The following is an 18476-nucleotide window of genomic DNA, read 5'->3' as shown; positions in this document are numbered from 1 at the left end:
AGTCACGGTTTTAGTCAAATTTAATTTTTCTATATTTAGTGTTTATAATGCTTAAGAAGTGCATTTCTAATAATCAAGTAAAATTTGGGTGTCAGTTCTTGAAATATAAGCAAGATAGAGAGCTCACATTTCTTTGTCATGTAAACAGGACACAGATCACAATCATTTTCCCCTCTCATTCCTTTATACAATTATAAATCATATGAAAAATTCCACCAGCTCAAATGAGTTCAAATACAGTATACCTATAGAATGACACTAGTCCAACAACATATCCAAACTACAGGAAAAGCAATCGAGAGGGGACTGAGATATGGTCCCTAAAATAACCCCTACCATGAAAAATCCACTTTCACTTTGGAATATGTGTAAACATTGCCCTCTTTAAACCCTTTCTACTTCGCCTTAAAAGATAATTTTTCTGAATTTTTTCCTGCCTGTATTTTTTTCAAACCTTCTTCTTTCCATCCATGCCCTGAAAGAAACCAAATTTTTGAAATAATACATACAGTTTTAGAAAGGAACTACTTGCGCGGGGTAAAAATAGTGGTATGTGACCTAATAACAAGGCTCTTGTCCTGTTCTTGTTTACACTGGTTAAATATTCCAGTACAATTTTTTTTTTCAATATCATTTAATTGTATCTCGCTTCTAACAAGAAGACTGAAAGTCAAATTTTGGTTTACCAATAGAAATGCCTTACTAGCTGAAGCACTGTAAACATTTATAACTGGAAAAAAATGACCAAAATCGTGACCATGCATGCCCCTTTAACTTCGTTTTTACCATTTCAGCCGCCCATAAATGTGCCGATCTCGAATAAATGTTATATCACACTTCATGTGTTTAGTCCTTTTAACAATTTAACAAGAATATTGACTTCATATTTTAAATTTGCTTTTAAACATAAACCATTATAACCAGATCTGCTTACATCTGAATTCATTAGAAGAATTTCCGGGTCCACAATGAAGATTTTTTCACTAGATGCGCACGGGAGAATGATAAAGTGATGTTGTATAATACATGTAGTTTTGTACAGAAGTAAAATATGCTGTGTGATCTTTAAACCACCTAATAAATGATAATAAATTATGTATTTCTATTGTTACGTATACCATTAATTGTTGTTTTTTTAAGAGGGCTCGACTGTCATGAAAATTTTAAGACTGTATATCTTGTAACTGTTTTTAACTGCTAGAAGGGGGTCTCGGACCCTTTCAGTATGATAGATTAAAGGAGCGCCTAAATGTACTGAATACATTAGTGATCTGCCCCTGTCATGGTGGGTAGCGTTTTTTATCGAGCACCCTAAATAATGTGATTGGCCGATATACAAGTGTGGGCGGTGGATGTTATCGATGTAAGTTATTATTTACGGTTTATACCATGACTGTAGCATAAAATCGTACAATTTGTACATTGGCATGAACCGAATTGCTGACTGTGACTTACAAGTGTTTTTGTGTTCGTGATATGAGCTCACCTAGAATTGACACCAATTTTTTTAGTTACCATACTACACCCTACTATACTTCGTCAAGGTGCCGAAAATATATCATTTAAAATAGTACATAATATTTTTTGTCAAAATGTGTGATAAAGACTCAAATAAAAGATGTTTTGGAGAACTTTCAATTGATATGTCAAGGTCGTTCAGTGAGGTTATTCAAGCGCCAAAAAAATCCAAAGATGGCTCAATCTCTGATCAGCCACCTGCTATACCCTCACAAACATCAACCCCAGAATATAACAGAACTGAAAAAAATGACACCCCTACATTTGTTGTAACAGGGCCATTCACTATATGTGATGATGACATACAGCGCATTGCTGTAGCTGTAAAGTCTTTACTTAGCGCTGAACTCGCAACAATCAGTACTCAAATTCAAGACATCGTAAAAGCTGAAGTTCACAAAGCCACTCAGCCACTGAAAGAAAAAGTTAACGTTTTAGAAAAAACAAAATAAAGACCTCTTTCAAAAAGTCGATGAGCTTGAACAATACGGTCGAAGACCTTTGGTTCGAGTGGCTGGTATACCAGAAACCGCTGACGAAAACACTAGTGACAAAATTCTGGAGGCAGTCTCGGCAGTTGGTATCCCTCTACAGAGAGAAGATATAATTGTGTCACACCGAGTAGGCAAACCAGATCGAAATCGAACACGCCCAAGACAAATTATTGCCAGACTAAAGTCGGTTGATCTTAAATTTCATCTCGTCAAAAACTTGAAAAAATTCAAAAACAACCCAAGTACTAGAAATGTGGCCATAAATGAGGACCTGACCAAATACCGGGATAGACTCTTGTTCCTTGGCAGGCAATTGTGCAGAAATCACAACCTGAAATCGGTTTCTTCCTCCAATGGCAAAATTAAAGTTTACGATCTCAACAATCGCACCCATTACATTCGGGAAGAGGCAGATCTAATTCAATTCGGTCACGTGATAAACTCTGATTAAACATCACCATGTGTATTACTGCTACCTTCCACACCTGTATATTTGTGTAACCAATGATCGGCATATTGTTATGTGCAGTTTTGTTGACTCACGTTCACACGCTCGACACTCAACGTTGGGTGTACAAATACTCTGTAAATATTTACTACATGCAAAACACAGCTTTTGTCTTCAATAACAGTGTTTCGTTTCTTACTATTTACTTTGTGTTGTCTATTCTGTCTGTGCAGAGTTTGCTTTACTCAAAACTCGGGAAAAGCGGCTCATTTTTTGGTATTTATATTCTATTGTATTTATTTTCTTTCATATTTTTTGCATGTTATATTAATATACATGTACATGTATATACATACTATACATGTACTACATTTATTTTCGTTTCTGCTACATTTATTTTTGTTTCTATGTCTTGTTTTCCATTTTTTGTATTATATGTTATATACTTTTTGAACATTTTCTCTGTCATGCTAATACCTGATTTTGCAATTTATTTAGAAGCAAATATTTCTTTCGATTGCAGCCCGTTTTTTTCATGTTTAGTCTATCACAAGATAGATAATGGGTAACTCAGTCGAGCAGTATCGAGCTGCAATCGGCTTGTGTTATTTTAGATGTAGAGGTGTATCAAAAGTTTATTTATTTCTGAATTCCCCACTTGCAAATTTTCTGTTTCTTTTTTATTATCTATGTTACTCATTTAGCCACCTATTGTTAAGCATAATGCAAATTTCTGTGCATATTAATTTTTTTTCCAATTTTTTATGTTTATCCTTTTACTACTGTGCGGAGATATTGAACTTAATCCAGGTCCTTCTATTGTAAATATTCTGAATATTCTACATCTCAATATCCGCAGTATCAGACACAAGTTAGGTCAGTTAAACTACTTTATTTACGACTTTGATATACTATGTTTCACCGAAACCCACTTAGATCCCAGTGTTAGTAACGATAACATTATTTTAGACGGTTTCAGTCAAATATTGCGTAAAGATAGAAATTGTTTTGGTGGTGGTGTAATGATTTACCTTTCGGATCAAATACGTGCTACTAGACGTCCTGAATTTGAACCAGCTGACGTTGAATGTATATGGGTAGAAATCGACAACCATACCTTTAAATATTTTCTTTGCTGTCTATATCGCCCACCAAATTCCGATAGCAGTTTTTGGACTAAACTTTCCTGGAGCATAGACCAAGTAGGCGAGCACTCAGATAAAATAATAACTGCTGGTGATATCAATGTAGATCTCCTTACTGTTCCACGTACGCACATTATCCTTGAAATTTTTTCTACGTACAACCTTGTTAACAATATCCATGAACCGACCAGAATTTCACACACGTCGAACACACTTCTTGACCCAATTTTCACTACTACAGATATCCAAGTTTACGAATCGGGTACACTAGTAATGGACTCGTCCGTTAGCGATCACAAAGCGACATACATTGCGCTTTCGTCAAGTCTAAACTATAATCGTTCTTACAAACGTAAGGTATGGATTTACAAAGATGCTGACTTCGATAAACTAAATTCCTTAATTCAACATTGCGATTGGACAAACATTATTACGGAAGCTGACAATGTTAATATAGCAGTTGATAATTTACCACAAAATTTCTTTCGTTTGTTAGGGAATGTATACCGGAACAAACAATAACCATTCAGCCTCGTGACAAGCCATGGTTTGACTCTGTATTACGGAGAACGATCAAAGTTAGAGACCGACTGCGTAACAAAGCAATTGAAACGAATAAAGATTCTGTTTGGTCTGCGTATAGAAAGGTCCGAAATTCAGTTAACAATATGAAAAAATACGCTATCTTAAAATATTATGACAATATAGAAACGTATTTAGATGATTCAAGCAAAAATAATACTAAGTTATACTGGAAGCTGATGAAAGACTCATTTCATATGAAGCTTTCAACAGAATGACCACCTATTCAAATTTCTAATGTAAACGGTACAACCAAGTTTGTTTATTCAGATATTGGGAAGATCGAATCTCTTAATAGATCGCTTGTTGATAATACTTTTCCATGTTTTTGGAAAATTGCTCACGTTATTCCTCTATTCAAAAAAGATGATCCGTCATTGGTTTCTAATTATAGACCGGTATCTTTGTTATCATGTGTTAGTAAAATTATGGAAAGAATCGTTTTTAAAAATGTGTACAACTATTTTCATAGGAACAATTTATTTTATCGATATCAAGCCGGTTTTTTACCAGGTAATTCAACTGTATATCAACTACTAGAAACGTATCACAGAATTGTTCAAAATATTGATGTGTATGATTTTTTGTGATCTGTCAAAGGCATTTGACAGAGTATGGCATAGCGGCCTATTATTCAAGTTACAAACCTATGGAGTATGTGGTGATCTTCTTAAGTGGTTTTCTAGTTACTTAAGTCAAAGGTCCCAAAAAGTTATGTATAAAGATCTTTTGTCAAGCAAATCAGAAATTTCAGCAGGTGTACCCCAGGGATCTGTATTAGGACCTCTTTTATTTTTGATATATGTCAATGATGTGGCGGTTAATGTTATCATTGTGTAGATTATTTGCTGATGACAGTTCGCTTCAATATTCTTCAAACAACATACTTAACATTGAATATATTTGAAATCATGATTTAAAAATTTTGGAATCGTGGTCCAAAAAGTGACTTCTTAAATTCAATTCATCAAAAACAAAGGTTGTTTTTTTTACTAAGAAGCATAACTCTGTTTTACCTAAATTATTTTTTGAAGGCGATAGACTAGAGTTTGTCTCGACCCATCGCCATTTAGGACTTTTATTATCGCAAAATCTCAGCTGGTCTGAATACATTGATGGTATTGTAAACTCTGCATACAAAAAATTAGGACTCTTTAAAAAACTTAAGTATAAATTGGGTAGAGAGCATCTCTCTAAATTATACATTTCATTCATTAGACTTACCCTTGAATATGCGTCGATTGTGTGGGATGGCTGTTCTGTGCATGATGCAGACAAACTTGAAAAGGTTCAATTGTGTGCTGCACGAATTGTCACTGGGTTGCCAATTTTTGTACCAAGGGAAGCGCTTTACTTAGAAACAGGGTGGGAAATTTTACTAACCAGACGATACATCGCCAAGATGAAAACTATGTTCAAATTTAACATGGGGAGTCTGCCTGATTATTTATGTGATATTATTCCTAATAAGAGGGAAAATATATCGCGATACAACACACGAAACAAGGATCAGTTTATTGTTCCTAAGTGCAGGTTAGATGTACTTAAAAAATCATTTGTACCTAATGCTGTCAATCAATGGAATTCACTAAATAAAGAAGCCAGAACAGCCACCTCAATCAATCTGTTTTGCAAACATATGCCTAAAGTTACGAACCCCCCTATTTATTTTTCTTTTGGTAAACGCTGTACCAACATTATTCATACAAAGCTGAGACATAACTGTGTATTAAATAATATTTCTTTGTGTATATCAATTATATATTTTCTTTTGTTCTATAGTCATATGCATGACAACTATTGTTATATTTAAGGAGAGGAACTTGTAAGTTGTTAGAACTTGTTTCTGATCCTTTTGTTTAGTCAATAAAATATGTTCAAAACAAAAACAATACATTAGTAAAAGTTTCAGGTCTTTATCTCTAACGGTTAATGAGGAATAGCGATAACAAGCATTTTGTACAATAGGGGCAATACCTCTATAATTGTTTCAAGGAAGGAGCTGTAGGGTTATATTTTGAAATGCCCCGAGAAGTCCAACTACATTTATGAAAAAGGTTTTCTGTACCACCCTTAACAAAGAGATCTAAAAACTTAATTAACAGATTTCCAAATGACCTTGACCTTTGATCTTTATGTCATTTTGTTCGGCCAAGGTAGACGCTTCTATCCCATGTAGTCCGAAGTCTCTTTGATGAATAATAAAAAAAAGTTGGAAGTGATTTTATGGATATTTCAATACATTCCGGGGCAATAACTACTAGAAGGGGGCCTCAGATCCTTTTGGTATGAATAAATTGGTAAACCCTCAAAGTATAATGAAGACATTGGTAAAAGTTTTCAAGTCTCTATCTCTTATGGTTTCAGAGGAGTAGCAATAACAAACATTTCGTACAATAGGGGCAATGACTCAGTAATTTTTAAGGAAGGAGCCAAGGGGCTATATTATATAAATAGTGCCTGTTTGGGAGGGTAACAGTTGAATTGACACCCCGAGGAAACCATTGCCAACCGACGGATTATCAACTGCGTCTAAACCAATCAGATTTCAGTATTTAACATGAAAGTATAATAATTTAAAATGTCTTATGAGGCGATCCCGCTGCGTCCTTAAATAATGTAAAACGCCAAGGTAAACGCAGTAGAGTATCCCACAGCGCCGTAACAACGCAACGGCATCTTCGTCCGTCGCGGTGGGATCACCTTGAACATGGTGATAGGTCATCTGAGTGACTCAGAGTAACTAGAAATACCGTAAAAAAAGTCAGCAGAAAAATCTGAAGGAGAAGAGCTAGTCCGCTATCAAGTTTATTCAGAGAGACAAATTTAACGTTTATTTTGATATCGAATAAACATATGTACATAAATTATGCACGATATGTGGACACTGGAGACATATCTATACTCTGTCCCAAGATATTTTGAATTCACGTTTGGCTTAATTGTTTGATATTTATAAATACCTCAGGATTCAAACGATGTTCATTTAAAAGTATTAAAAATTTCCAAGATTTCTCAGTCAAAACGCCCCTGTTAGCTTATCAGGTTTCAATACAATGCTAAAAAATGTGATGTCTACGGAGATTTTGTATTGCAGCAAGCCCGGATGATAACGTTGAAATATTGCGCGATGTATTCCGAGTGTATTCCGAATGGAGACAAGATGTAAACATTCCCCATTATAAATCTCCGTAAGGAATCTGTTTTCGCTCCAGTGAAAGATGATAATGTGTCAATGAAATTATCTTGGAAAATATCCCTTTCAACTATTTCAATTGCACTTCTTTCACAGGTAAGTGTATTTTTATTAAAAATCGTCCAAATGTGCAGCATAATTATCTTGGGACAGACTTTTTTTTTATAAGAGGATGCAAGCTTTAGAGTCTAAGAAGACTCGAAAATAATTCAGCCTTTACACGAGAAAGCATGAAGAATCCATAGTATTAGACATTTTGTCCACAACTGTAACATATGAAGTAGTCGATTTAGATCACGAAAATACAAAAATATTTTTATTGATGGCGATTCTCGGGTGCGCTAGAATTGACAAAGAAAGCCAACATTCAGCCGTAGACATTAGCTGGGTTTGAGAAACTTGGAAATGTTCTTTCCAGAGAAATTTCGGAAGCCTTAAAGATAGAAAAAAATGCATTATAATGACGTTTAATTAAGCATTGAATGCTTATTTTTGGATGTCGTCGGTCCTATGACACTCCAAGCGGTGCAGACAAATTGAATACCGCGCTCGTTATATTTATATTTTTATACTGATCTCTATTTGTATAAAATATTGTGTATCTCCGCTATAAAGCCATTATTTACGCTCTTTGTTAGGGATATAAAACATACATGGAACAGCAATATTACTAGTAACATGTTATTTATTTAGCTTCCGCGACAAAAATATGTGCCAGAAACTTTGTGGAGAATTTTTTTTTTATTAAGGAATAGATATATTTTAATGACTGTTTTTCAAAAGTACATATCAAATTGGTTATGCAAGACTGAAAGTTTCATGTAATCGTACAAAAATAAATATACTCAAAACACCTGGAGATGTTTATATTTGAGCTTATGGCGCATGTTCCATGTATGTTTCAGATCCCTGACAAAGAGGAAACATCTAAAAGAAACGAGGTTCAAAGTATTTGGGAGATGGGAGATTATGATAAGGTTTACTTAATTACAAAGGTTAACGGACCATCGGAGTGCAGACAAAATTATAAAAAAGTTACGCATTTGTACTTGAAGATAAAATTACGAACTGGCAGTGCTGTACTGAAAAACAAAAACCAGTAGATAAAACTCACCTTGCTTAGATGGAAAATCTATGCCAAAAACAGTACTCATTAGTTACTGTATTTTGGTAAAATATAGTGTTTAATGTACCTTTATTGAATAAAATTAAACATCTCGCACTTTATGTTATTTAACATAACCACTGGCATAGATAAATGTTAACTCTAAAAATTACCGCAGGTTCCTCAGCATGTATAGAGAGATCCAAAAACCCATACAAAGAACGTAACTTCTTTATTTATAACAACTGTGAGATAAAAACATTATGATGTTGGAAAAGTTAATTGAAAAATTAAAATTTATAATCTGTATTTTGTTGTTAACAAAATGAGTAATATCCAAAATTTCTGTGAAAAAAAGAAAAGAGTTAAAGCATAATAAATTACATTCACGTCATAAAACTAAAATAAAACAACAACAACAACAAAAAACGGATAATTACAAATAATTAACACTTTCAAACCAAATGCTAAGTGTCAGTTCACAGAGCTGATGATCAGGTAAGTTACCTAATATGGATGAATTGCAATCCTGGATGTGACACTGGAATGTATCAGCGAACATCCAACGAATTGCGTTTTTTATTTAAATGACGTAAATCATTAAACCAAAAAAGTTGATTTTAAACTATTGTTTCAACAAACATGCGTCAGAATTTGATCATAGTGGTCGTTTTTAACACTTTTTAAACTTCGTAAACTAGTCAGAAACTGCTAATTTTTGTGTATCCAAAACTACATAGTCAGAAACAAATTGAACTTAGCACATATGCATCCTTAATGTATGTACATTTGTCAGACCTAAACTTCATACAGAAAAAAAACTAATTGAATTTTGCAGATTCCCACCTATATAAATACAGACACTGATTGTGTAAAACATTTTCATTGGTTGTTATAGGATTTGTATATAATCACTGACTTTTAAAAAATAATAAAAATATGTTCGCATGATCTGTGTTAATGAGGGTCATCTCGTTCATTGACCCCGTCACTCTGGTTAGAAAACGGAATTCACTTTGTTGTCTTTGTTTTCTTTGTACATCAATATAGTGAAGATGATTAAGAGTATCTGAAATAAATGAAAAAAGTTTCTCAAATCTAAGTACCATCCATATACTTTTTATGGTTAAGTACATGCTAATTTTAGTTGATATTTTAAGTATATTTTTTTTCAAAGTGTAAAAATCATTATCTTTTAACTGGATAATGCATTGGTTAATTGTATTAAAATTCTAATATTTCAAAGAACAAAATAATATTTATCAATGGAGAATATCATACCTGTATGGCGAACGCAACTGCCAACACGATGCCCAGCATGATAGGGTTATCGAACATCTTGTCCCAGATACTGTCGAAGCATCCCTGTCAAATAGAACACAAAACACCAGTCAGAGGAAACACTACTACTCCCACAGTTATCACCGCTTGTTTTAGTTCACACTGTTTTCATTATTTGTCAGATTTGTTTGAATAACATTTACGTTATTGGTAAACAGAAGTCTATTCAATTATGTTTTGTTATGCTTTCAATCTGACTTGGATAAAACGAGTTCATCAGTGAATACACTTTGCTAATTCATGCGCTGTGAGCACAGAAATAAACGTCTCCACCTGTTTTAATTATATTTAATTTTGTAAAATTAAATGAAAGTTTCAATTTTACATAACCAATTTGATATGTACTTTTGAAAAACAATCATTAATACATGTATACCGGTATATCTACGTATCTATAACTATATATGTACATATATAATGTATCAAGTTTTCATGTTTCACATCGCGCAGTATTTAATTTGTCTGCACCGCTTACTTTATCTAAGTTCAGAAAAAAGTAAACTATAAGCAGGACCGGTGATGAAATGCAAGTTTGCTGAATATTATTAAAGTATTAGATGGGCGTGTGAAAGATCTGCAAGTATCCTACTATTACAGCTGAGAAATTAACAAATTCTACATGTTCGAAAGCATTGTTACACATTTGAAGAAACAAAACACAATGCATTAGGAAGGTTTTTGTCTTCAATATTAGTTTTGTTCAGCTCAAAAGATAGACAGTTTACCTTGTTGTAATTGTTTTTTGTAGAATCCAGGGTACCTGCGGCGCAAGTCAGTGCTTCTGCTGCGGTGGCTGGGATTGTCACACAACACGCGACAGGTGTTATCAATGCAGAGGCATCTGTACCGGCAATGTCTGGTGTATTGTCCCAATTCGGTGCGTACTTGGCAAAATCCCCATAATTGTTGACTCCACAGCATTTGAACTTAATTAATTATTGAATTAATTCAATACGATAAGTAAATCTTGTTAATGGCACAAATAAAAATTACCACATTTTTAAATTTTGGAAAAACTATTACTAAAAGTAAAAGCCATACGCTATGAAATGTCTTAATTGCAAAACACTGCGACATGAGAAAAGGAAAATATTGAGTTTGGTTTAGTTGTATTTTCGAAGCACCTAAGTCAAAAAATATACTGATCAACTTGTTTACTATTTGAGTCGAATATTTAAAAGGCTATATACTCCTGTTTGTACAAACCTACAAAGAATCACATTAATTGAAAGTTAAGGAATTTCAAAGGGTTTTAAAACGATTTTCACTATTTTTGTTTTAGAGCAAGGAGGTTAATCTAAAGAACAAGAACTAAGAAAGAACTGGGAGTCAGTTTTTGTCTCGGTTGTAAGTGTCAGATGAGTCGCGCTTTTTTCAAAGGAAAATCCTGCTTTTAGATTAAAAGTGTTCGTACTCATACAAATACCTCTATCATTGCCGCGTTCCATAACAACGACTCCACATTTGTCGCGGTCAGTCCTTTGTAGTTTTGTAAGGAAGAAGTCAGTTCAGTTTTAACCATGTCTTTCACCTAGATTATTGAATAAAATAATGATAAAAATTTGAGATATCATTGTTCTGAAACAGTAAATATCAAATAATGTTTAAATAAAGAGTCTCGTCTGGTTTCTGACGTATTGAAATATATTAAAAGTATGTTTGCATAAATGTCTATTATGTTTATTAAATGTTGAGATGTGAATGAGGCATGATAGATATTATATTTTTCTTTCCATCTCGCATTAGAAACTGTACGAATATAGCATTACATCATTTCTTCAAGATTTTGTACAGCATGTTTTTTTCACGACATCACACATGACATTATCGTACCATTTACTTAAAATGCACGCATACAACTTACCGCTAGAAAAGGCGGTAAACATACCAATTTTCATACAACTCAAAGGTAGGGGATCATGCATGACTATTTATGAAGACATGACATTTATAAGACAACTCACCGCTGGGGACGCATACAGGACGATAATCACTACCAGCTCTCCCACCAGCAGGAAAATAAGGATACCTGCGTACTGCATTATAAACGTTTAATAGTTTAGCGATTGAACAAATATACGTTTTTACAAAAATAATTAAGATCAATGTCAAAATAAATTTTGCTTTTGAAAACCTTGTAAGGTACTTGGAGGGTGATACTAAACAGTTGTTTTATCATTGTACATGTGTAAAACAAACAAACAAACAAACACATATATATATATATATATATATATATATATATATATATATATATATATATATATATATATATATATATATATATATATATATATATATATATTAGTTTGTCAATATTGTGTTGACCATACAATGTCGCAGACGAAGATTTAAATCAAGACACCAGGTGTGGTAACACTTACGACGATCAAAAGTGTCTGGATTTTGCAGCAGGCTCCACAACATCCACAAAACGCCACGAATAAAAGAAAGGCGCCAATCACAATGAGGCAAATGGCGACCGTTTCAAACATTCCCGCCAAACTGAAATTGCTCAAGTCGGCATTATCATGTCCTACAGAAGAATATGAGTGTTGGATAATTTTTCTCTAGTTTACATTTTCAAATGTTTATTACAGTAACGGACTAATTAACAAAGATATGTGTATTCTTTTATATGAACCTGTATTTTCGAGCAGGGTTTTTAGAGCGTCTTTCAGCTGATCTTCTGTGCTTTTGATATAATCATTGTGTGGTAAGAATTTCAGTACAAGACCAGACGCCAACAGCACGAAAGAAACAATCTGTAAATGAATCAAGAACATTGATGAAATTGTTCACGGTCGTCCACATATAATTTTTGCTGATACCATTAATCAATTTATTAAAATTAATTTAAGTTTAATCGAGCTACGGGTATACAATATTTACGCGAGTATCATTTCCTACAAAAGTGCTGCTCATCAGAGATTCAGTGAAGTACTATCGAGATTGAATTGACAAACAGCACGTAGAAACAGTTGTTGTTCTTGATCACTTTATATTTTTAGAGGCATGGTCACGGTTTTGGTCAAATTCTATTTTTCTGTTTTAATTATTTCCAATGCTTTAGAAATGCATGCGCATTTCTGATGATCAAATGAAATTTGAGTGTCAGTCATAGAGTTATAAGCAAGATACAGAGCTCACAATTCTTTGTTATGTAACCAACGCAAGTGCCCTGTTTTTTGTACATAGTTTCAAGATACCAGTAAAAAAAATTAAAGCTATTTTGTCTATCTTTCTATTCATTTTAAGCATAAGTAAACAGTTCCTTTCGTTTAACCCATTCATTTAAGGTCTAAAATTGTTTTTTTCACTTCAACATTCAAAATGAAAACAAAAGCTTGTTTACATAGTAAAAAATTGTAAGCTCTCTAACTCGCTTATAACTCAACAAATGACACTCAAATTTTGGTTGCATATTTAAAATGCCTTACTTAAGCATTGTAAATATTAAAATCGGAAAAAACAATTTCTGATCAAAATCGCGACCATGCCCCTTTTAAAGGTGGATACCAAACTTTATCACTTAAGTATATCTTTCCCCATAAACCCTGGAGAGGTTACCGTGTGAGTTACCGTATAGCCGGTTTTATCGGCGGGACAAAAAATTGACGGATTTGGGCCTACAAGGTATACCATTAATTTTGGCGGATATAATTTTGGTGAATCCTCTACCCTTCATTAAAAATCTACAGTCATGTTATTTTTAATAGCTGAGAATTAATGTATATATGCAAAAAACCTATGTCACCATTACAAGGTGTTAAATTTGATGTCTGACCCTGGCTTCAGGGTAGAAAGAAGGACAGGTCTCTCGCGACCCTTCCCATGACCCCTGTAATAAATCTCTTCAACTAATGCATACTCACCACAAAAACGATATTCAGCAGTACAATGATGATTCTGCCTACGCCGCTGAAGAAACCCATCCTGGACCGGTGTCAGATTCTGCTAATTATACATGTAAACACATCAACGGATGAAGCCGAGCAATTTGCAATCTAATCAAAATTAATGTTAAAAAAATGTAAGAATATTAGAGAATAGTTACGTTTGTTTATGAACAGTTTATTTTATCTCTTTGGTTGTAATTTTCAACATAGTGAATATAACAACAATTTACATTGTATGCGTGAGTAGAGGAAACATATTCCTATTTGTGATATAAATTAATATTCTTTCTATATTAAGAATATTTCTATTTATATCAGATTGTTTTCATACTTGTTTTTTAATGGTTTCCTTTCCTCCGGTTTTATGTAATCAACAATAATAGTGCGTGAAATAATAATTCTGGAAACTTAAGTCGGCATCGACGTACATGTGCATTGATTTGAATTATACATATTAATATATGTCGCTAAATCGCTAATCTAATTTATTGTATATTAAAAATGTGTTCATTAATTGAAATGAAGTGATTAGTTTTGTTTTATAAAAACAAGTCCGTGGGTTGATCATTGTGTAATTGGTTAATCATTTACTTATTTTGCATATATTCACGCCCCCCCCCCTCCTCAATTAATGTTGATTACGCATTTTATGTCATTTTCAACGTTCCATTTTGGTTGTCCATGCCATTTAAAACGAGTTGTCAAAATAAGTAATTTTTTATATTGACATATAGACAGGGTACACATAATGGAATTATTTCAATGTATCAAACAGCATTACTAGATTAAGGGATCTAGATTGTCGTGGCCATATTTATACCATATCAACATCCATTAAAAGAAGAGTGATGTATAGATTGAAAGCAAATATTCATATTCCAAAGCTAGAATAAATAGATTTTTTCTTTATTAAAACACAAATAATGACTTAATATTCAGTACATTATACCCTGTATCTTAAAATTTAAGGAAGAAATCTGATAGTTAATTTGTTGACCATAAGCCTTCTTAAAAATCTGATGAACAAGCAACAGAAGTAGATTTCTTCCTCAACCTTTTTTTAAATCGCATTTTTTTTTTTCAAATTGCGTAATTATCAAAGTGCTTTGCCAAACCGCAATTTGGAACAAACGAATATCCATCCCTTCTTTGCTGTTGTCACACGCCAAGCATAATTACGGCAACTTCGATCTTTATCAATCTATTTATAGCTATGACTCAATTAAAGAACAATGGGGTGTGCATTTTAAAGATCAAATTAAAGATGTAAATTAGGTTTGGTATTTTGAGTTGAGAAAGACAAAGCCTAGTTATTATTCAGTCAAAAACGCATACACATACACCAGGCTGGCTTGATGACAATTACATGCGCCCTTAAGGTGTCTCTTAAATAGAACAGTGAACACTGCAGTGGTTAACTCGTCAGCGTGCATTGACACTGAATTGTAACACTGAATAGTAGATGGTAATCTAAAATCTTACTTAAGGCACAAACAATAGGCTATTGTCATGTTGATATGGAATACAGTAAGTAAAATATCAAATAAGAAATAAATTTTACCAATCGGATGTCATTTTATTACAGAATGGCTTTGACAAGATACATTGTTTTTAAAAGTTTAACATGAATTTGCTATTTTTTTCCATCTATAACATTTATTTTAAAATACACGTATATATGATGCAGCGAAATATTCTAGTATATAATGACACAAACCCATTGTAATAGGTAGTTTGTTTTAATTTATAAAACTTCTGCACAATTTAAAGAAGATAGGGAATAAGATGGCGCAAATGCCCATTCTTTTTAGTACTGAAATGGAATTCTGAATGTATTTTCCCCCAATTAAATCTATTCAAATATATTATAATACAAGTTTGCAAAAGCAGAATTTCTAACTATATTCAGTTTTAAATATATTTAACAGAATGTAAGAAAAAAATGCCAGAATTTTTTGCGGTATCGAACCCATAACAAAAAAACCCTAGATTTATAAGGTTAGCTTTTGTCAGGTACTCTAACCACTGAGCCATTTCAGACACAACAAAGTAGACTGTTTAAATATTATATAAGACTTTGACCACGAATTTACGGACTTGTATTAAGTTTTCAAAACGTTCCATTGTTGGGATACAAAATGATATTTTTAACGTATAGAGGGTCATCTCTCCACGTTTTTGTTGATTGATATCGGTTTGTTTTCCAATAGACCTTATTTATACTATGATAAAAATATAGAGCACAGACCCGTTCTATAAAAGAAAATGCCTTGAAGTTCTAAAAAAATGACAGTATTTGCAGGTTTTGATACGTATACTCCTGTTTGAGTCAACATATTCCAAGTATTGAAAATGTTTACAGGTAAAAATCAATGATATGTAAAATGTATGTTGTTTTAAATGATTTTTAAAAAATATATCAGATTTATTGATATTTTAATTTTTCAGTAGCTTGTCCGACCGAGTATGGGCATTTTACACGCCTTATCCACCCATCTTCTTTATTTTGAATTGATCATCAATTTGAACTTTGCACCAGTCATTTAAAAATGATTTACCATTGTAGTTTTTAAAATTATGTATATAATTTGTTTTATCACCACGGAAACTGAAAGTTAGTAAAATGCCAGGGCTTCTCTAAAACACACAAAAGATTACAACATGTACATTTTATATATAATCCGTTTAGTGAATTATCAATTCGATGTTTAAATACAAAAGTTTTAAAAATCACAATGTAATGAACATGAAAAAGGATATAAATTCTTACCTTAATTCTTAAAGGTTTCTCTAGATGATTACTACAGTCTCGATCGTTCGATGTGTTACTGACCAGAGCTGTGTTTGCCAATGGTGTCTTCTTGGTTTTTCCAATCAAAGGGGGTATATGTGTTCAATGCAGTCTCGACTCCCCCATTTATTCAATAAAAGCTTTACAAACCCCTCCGGCAATGGTTAGAACATCACAATGGGTATTGTAAATTAATTCAAATTTAAACAACGCATGGAACACGATATTCAAAGTTCTTCTTAAAACTTATTGTTCTTTATTAGGGGATTACCCGTTAAAGAGACACGAGTAAAGTGATAAAATCTCATCAATAATCATGCACGTACTTCTTTAAAGTATATATCCAAGATTGGATTTTGTAGAACTATTCTTTAAAATTTGAGCAAGCAAATGAAAATTTTAAACGGAAAAAGCGTGTGACTTTCATATAAGATGAAAAGGAAAATATCCATGATACAACAGATTTGAAAAAAGTCTAAAAAATCTAAATTTGTTTTAACGCACCATTATAAAGGCTTCATAATAAGTTTCCTCTTTCAAATCTTTTTTTGGCTGTTCAATGTCATAATGGCTTGCACCAAAATCGTATCAATCTACACAACGTTACGTGTTCGATCATTTGTATATATATTATCTACATCCACCAAGTATGATTCCCTTCACTTCTTACGGAAATTAATTGTACATTCATAGCTCTGTTGAAACCCGAAATCTACTCGCCGCGTCATCGATTGGACGAAACCTTCAGCAACGTAAGAAAAATCACGGACTACACGAAATATTCATGAGATGTTGGCCTCAGACTTTCATAGAAAAAGATTTGGTTGTTTTTTGTTATCTAATGCATTGATGTACATTAACAATATATTTAGCTAGTTTTTTTTTATCTTTTACGATAAGTCTATTAATTTTTCAAAAGAAGATGTAAACAATAAAATGATTTCTTTGACTATTCATGTGGGTTATGAAGGTAGCGATCATTGCCTAAAAGATTACATCACTCACTGAGGCGGATTACGCATTTTTTTATTTGCAATGTCGCCACATAAATAAAAATATATTAACGACATCATTTTTTTCAACACATTTTAATGCAAAAAGGGTACCAGTATAGTACATATTATAAATAGCAATCTTTCAATAATCCATCTGGAAAGCCACTAGCCCAATGCAATATGACCAAACCGGAAACCGCTGGGTTTTGAGATAATTTCACATCACTCGGACATAATTTTCTCGCATAAAATACAGGGATTGCACGTTCAATTGCAACATTTTCTGGTTTTTTTTTGTGTCTTTCTATTTAAATGGTAATGCAGGCGCCCTCTCCGCGGTAAACATCGCAAACTTCTGGGATTCACCAGTAGCTCACCTGCGGGTCCTTCGACAGCGTATGTCGTACTTTTCTTCGTGTTCGATGGAATTGCGAAAAATCAATTTCAATCACCATCGTCAACGGGGTTTCAAATGCGGCATTGTTCATGTTAAAATCAATCACAGGTTTGTCCGAGGTACAAATGCAAAGATCCAAACCGCAAAAACCCGGAAATCATATCGTCTTCTTATCAATGTAATCTCTGTTTCCTATGCTTTGCTGAAGTTGTTTTATGGCACAATGTCCATTATAAGTAAAATTTTATCGGGGTTTTTAAGTTCCCCCCTGTCTCTTTGACCATGTTGGCCGCAATGAATGAAATACATTTAGTCCATTACGTGACTAACTTTGCACATTTTCTAAAAATGATCCACGGTTGGTGACGTTGACATTGGGGCCCTCAATGGTATATTTTTATTGTGCGTTTAAGGGGCATGGTCACGATTTTGGTCAATTTTTTTTCTGTTCTTATTATTTGCAACGCTTCAAGAATGCATTTCTAATGATCAAATGAAATTTGGGTGCCAGTCGTTGAGTTTTAAGCAAGATACAGGGCTCACAATTCTTTGTTATGTAAACAAG

At 33.2% G+C, this 18476-nt stretch overlaps 1 protein-coding gene across 3 annotated transcripts; it reads right to left on the bottom strand.

The window, feature by feature from the left end:
• Nucleotides 1-8703: 8703 nt before the first annotated feature.
• LOC128157198 (CD63 antigen-like) lies at nt 8704-16652 on the bottom strand. Of its 3 annotated transcripts, none has more exons than XM_052819636.1 (9): nt 16499-16652; nt 13705-13786; nt 12474-12594; nt 12214-12365; nt 11794-11865; nt 11256-11360; nt 10555-10755; nt 9770-9853; nt 8704-9557 (listed from the first exon to the last, which is right to left on the bottom strand). In XM_052819636.1, exons 2-9 carry the CDS (start codon nt 13762-13764, stop codon nt 9486-9488), a joined length of 867 nt encoding a protein of 288 aa, XP_052675596.1. In that variant the 5' UTR covers nt 13765-13786; nt 16499-16652; the 3' UTR covers nt 8704-9485. The 3 variants fall into 3 exon arrangements, with proteins under 3 accessions (XP_052675596.1, XP_052675597.1, XP_052675598.1); XM_052819637.1 differs by having other exon boundaries at nt 13705-13783; nt 16499-16648; XM_052819638.1 differs by having other exon boundaries at nt 13705-13836; nt 16499-16614.
• Nucleotides 16653-18476: the final 1824 nt, after the last annotated feature.

This window comes from Crassostrea angulata, chromosome 7 (assembly GCF_025612915.1).
Source record: "Crassostrea angulata isolate pt1a10 chromosome 7, ASM2561291v2, whole genome shotgun sequence".
Classification (NCBI taxonomy): domain Eukaryota; kingdom Metazoa; phylum Mollusca; class Bivalvia; order Ostreida; family Ostreidae; genus Magallana; species Magallana angulata.
Note: the sequence above shows the minus strand (reverse complement) of the source record. Positions and strands in the feature narration are given on the sequence as shown.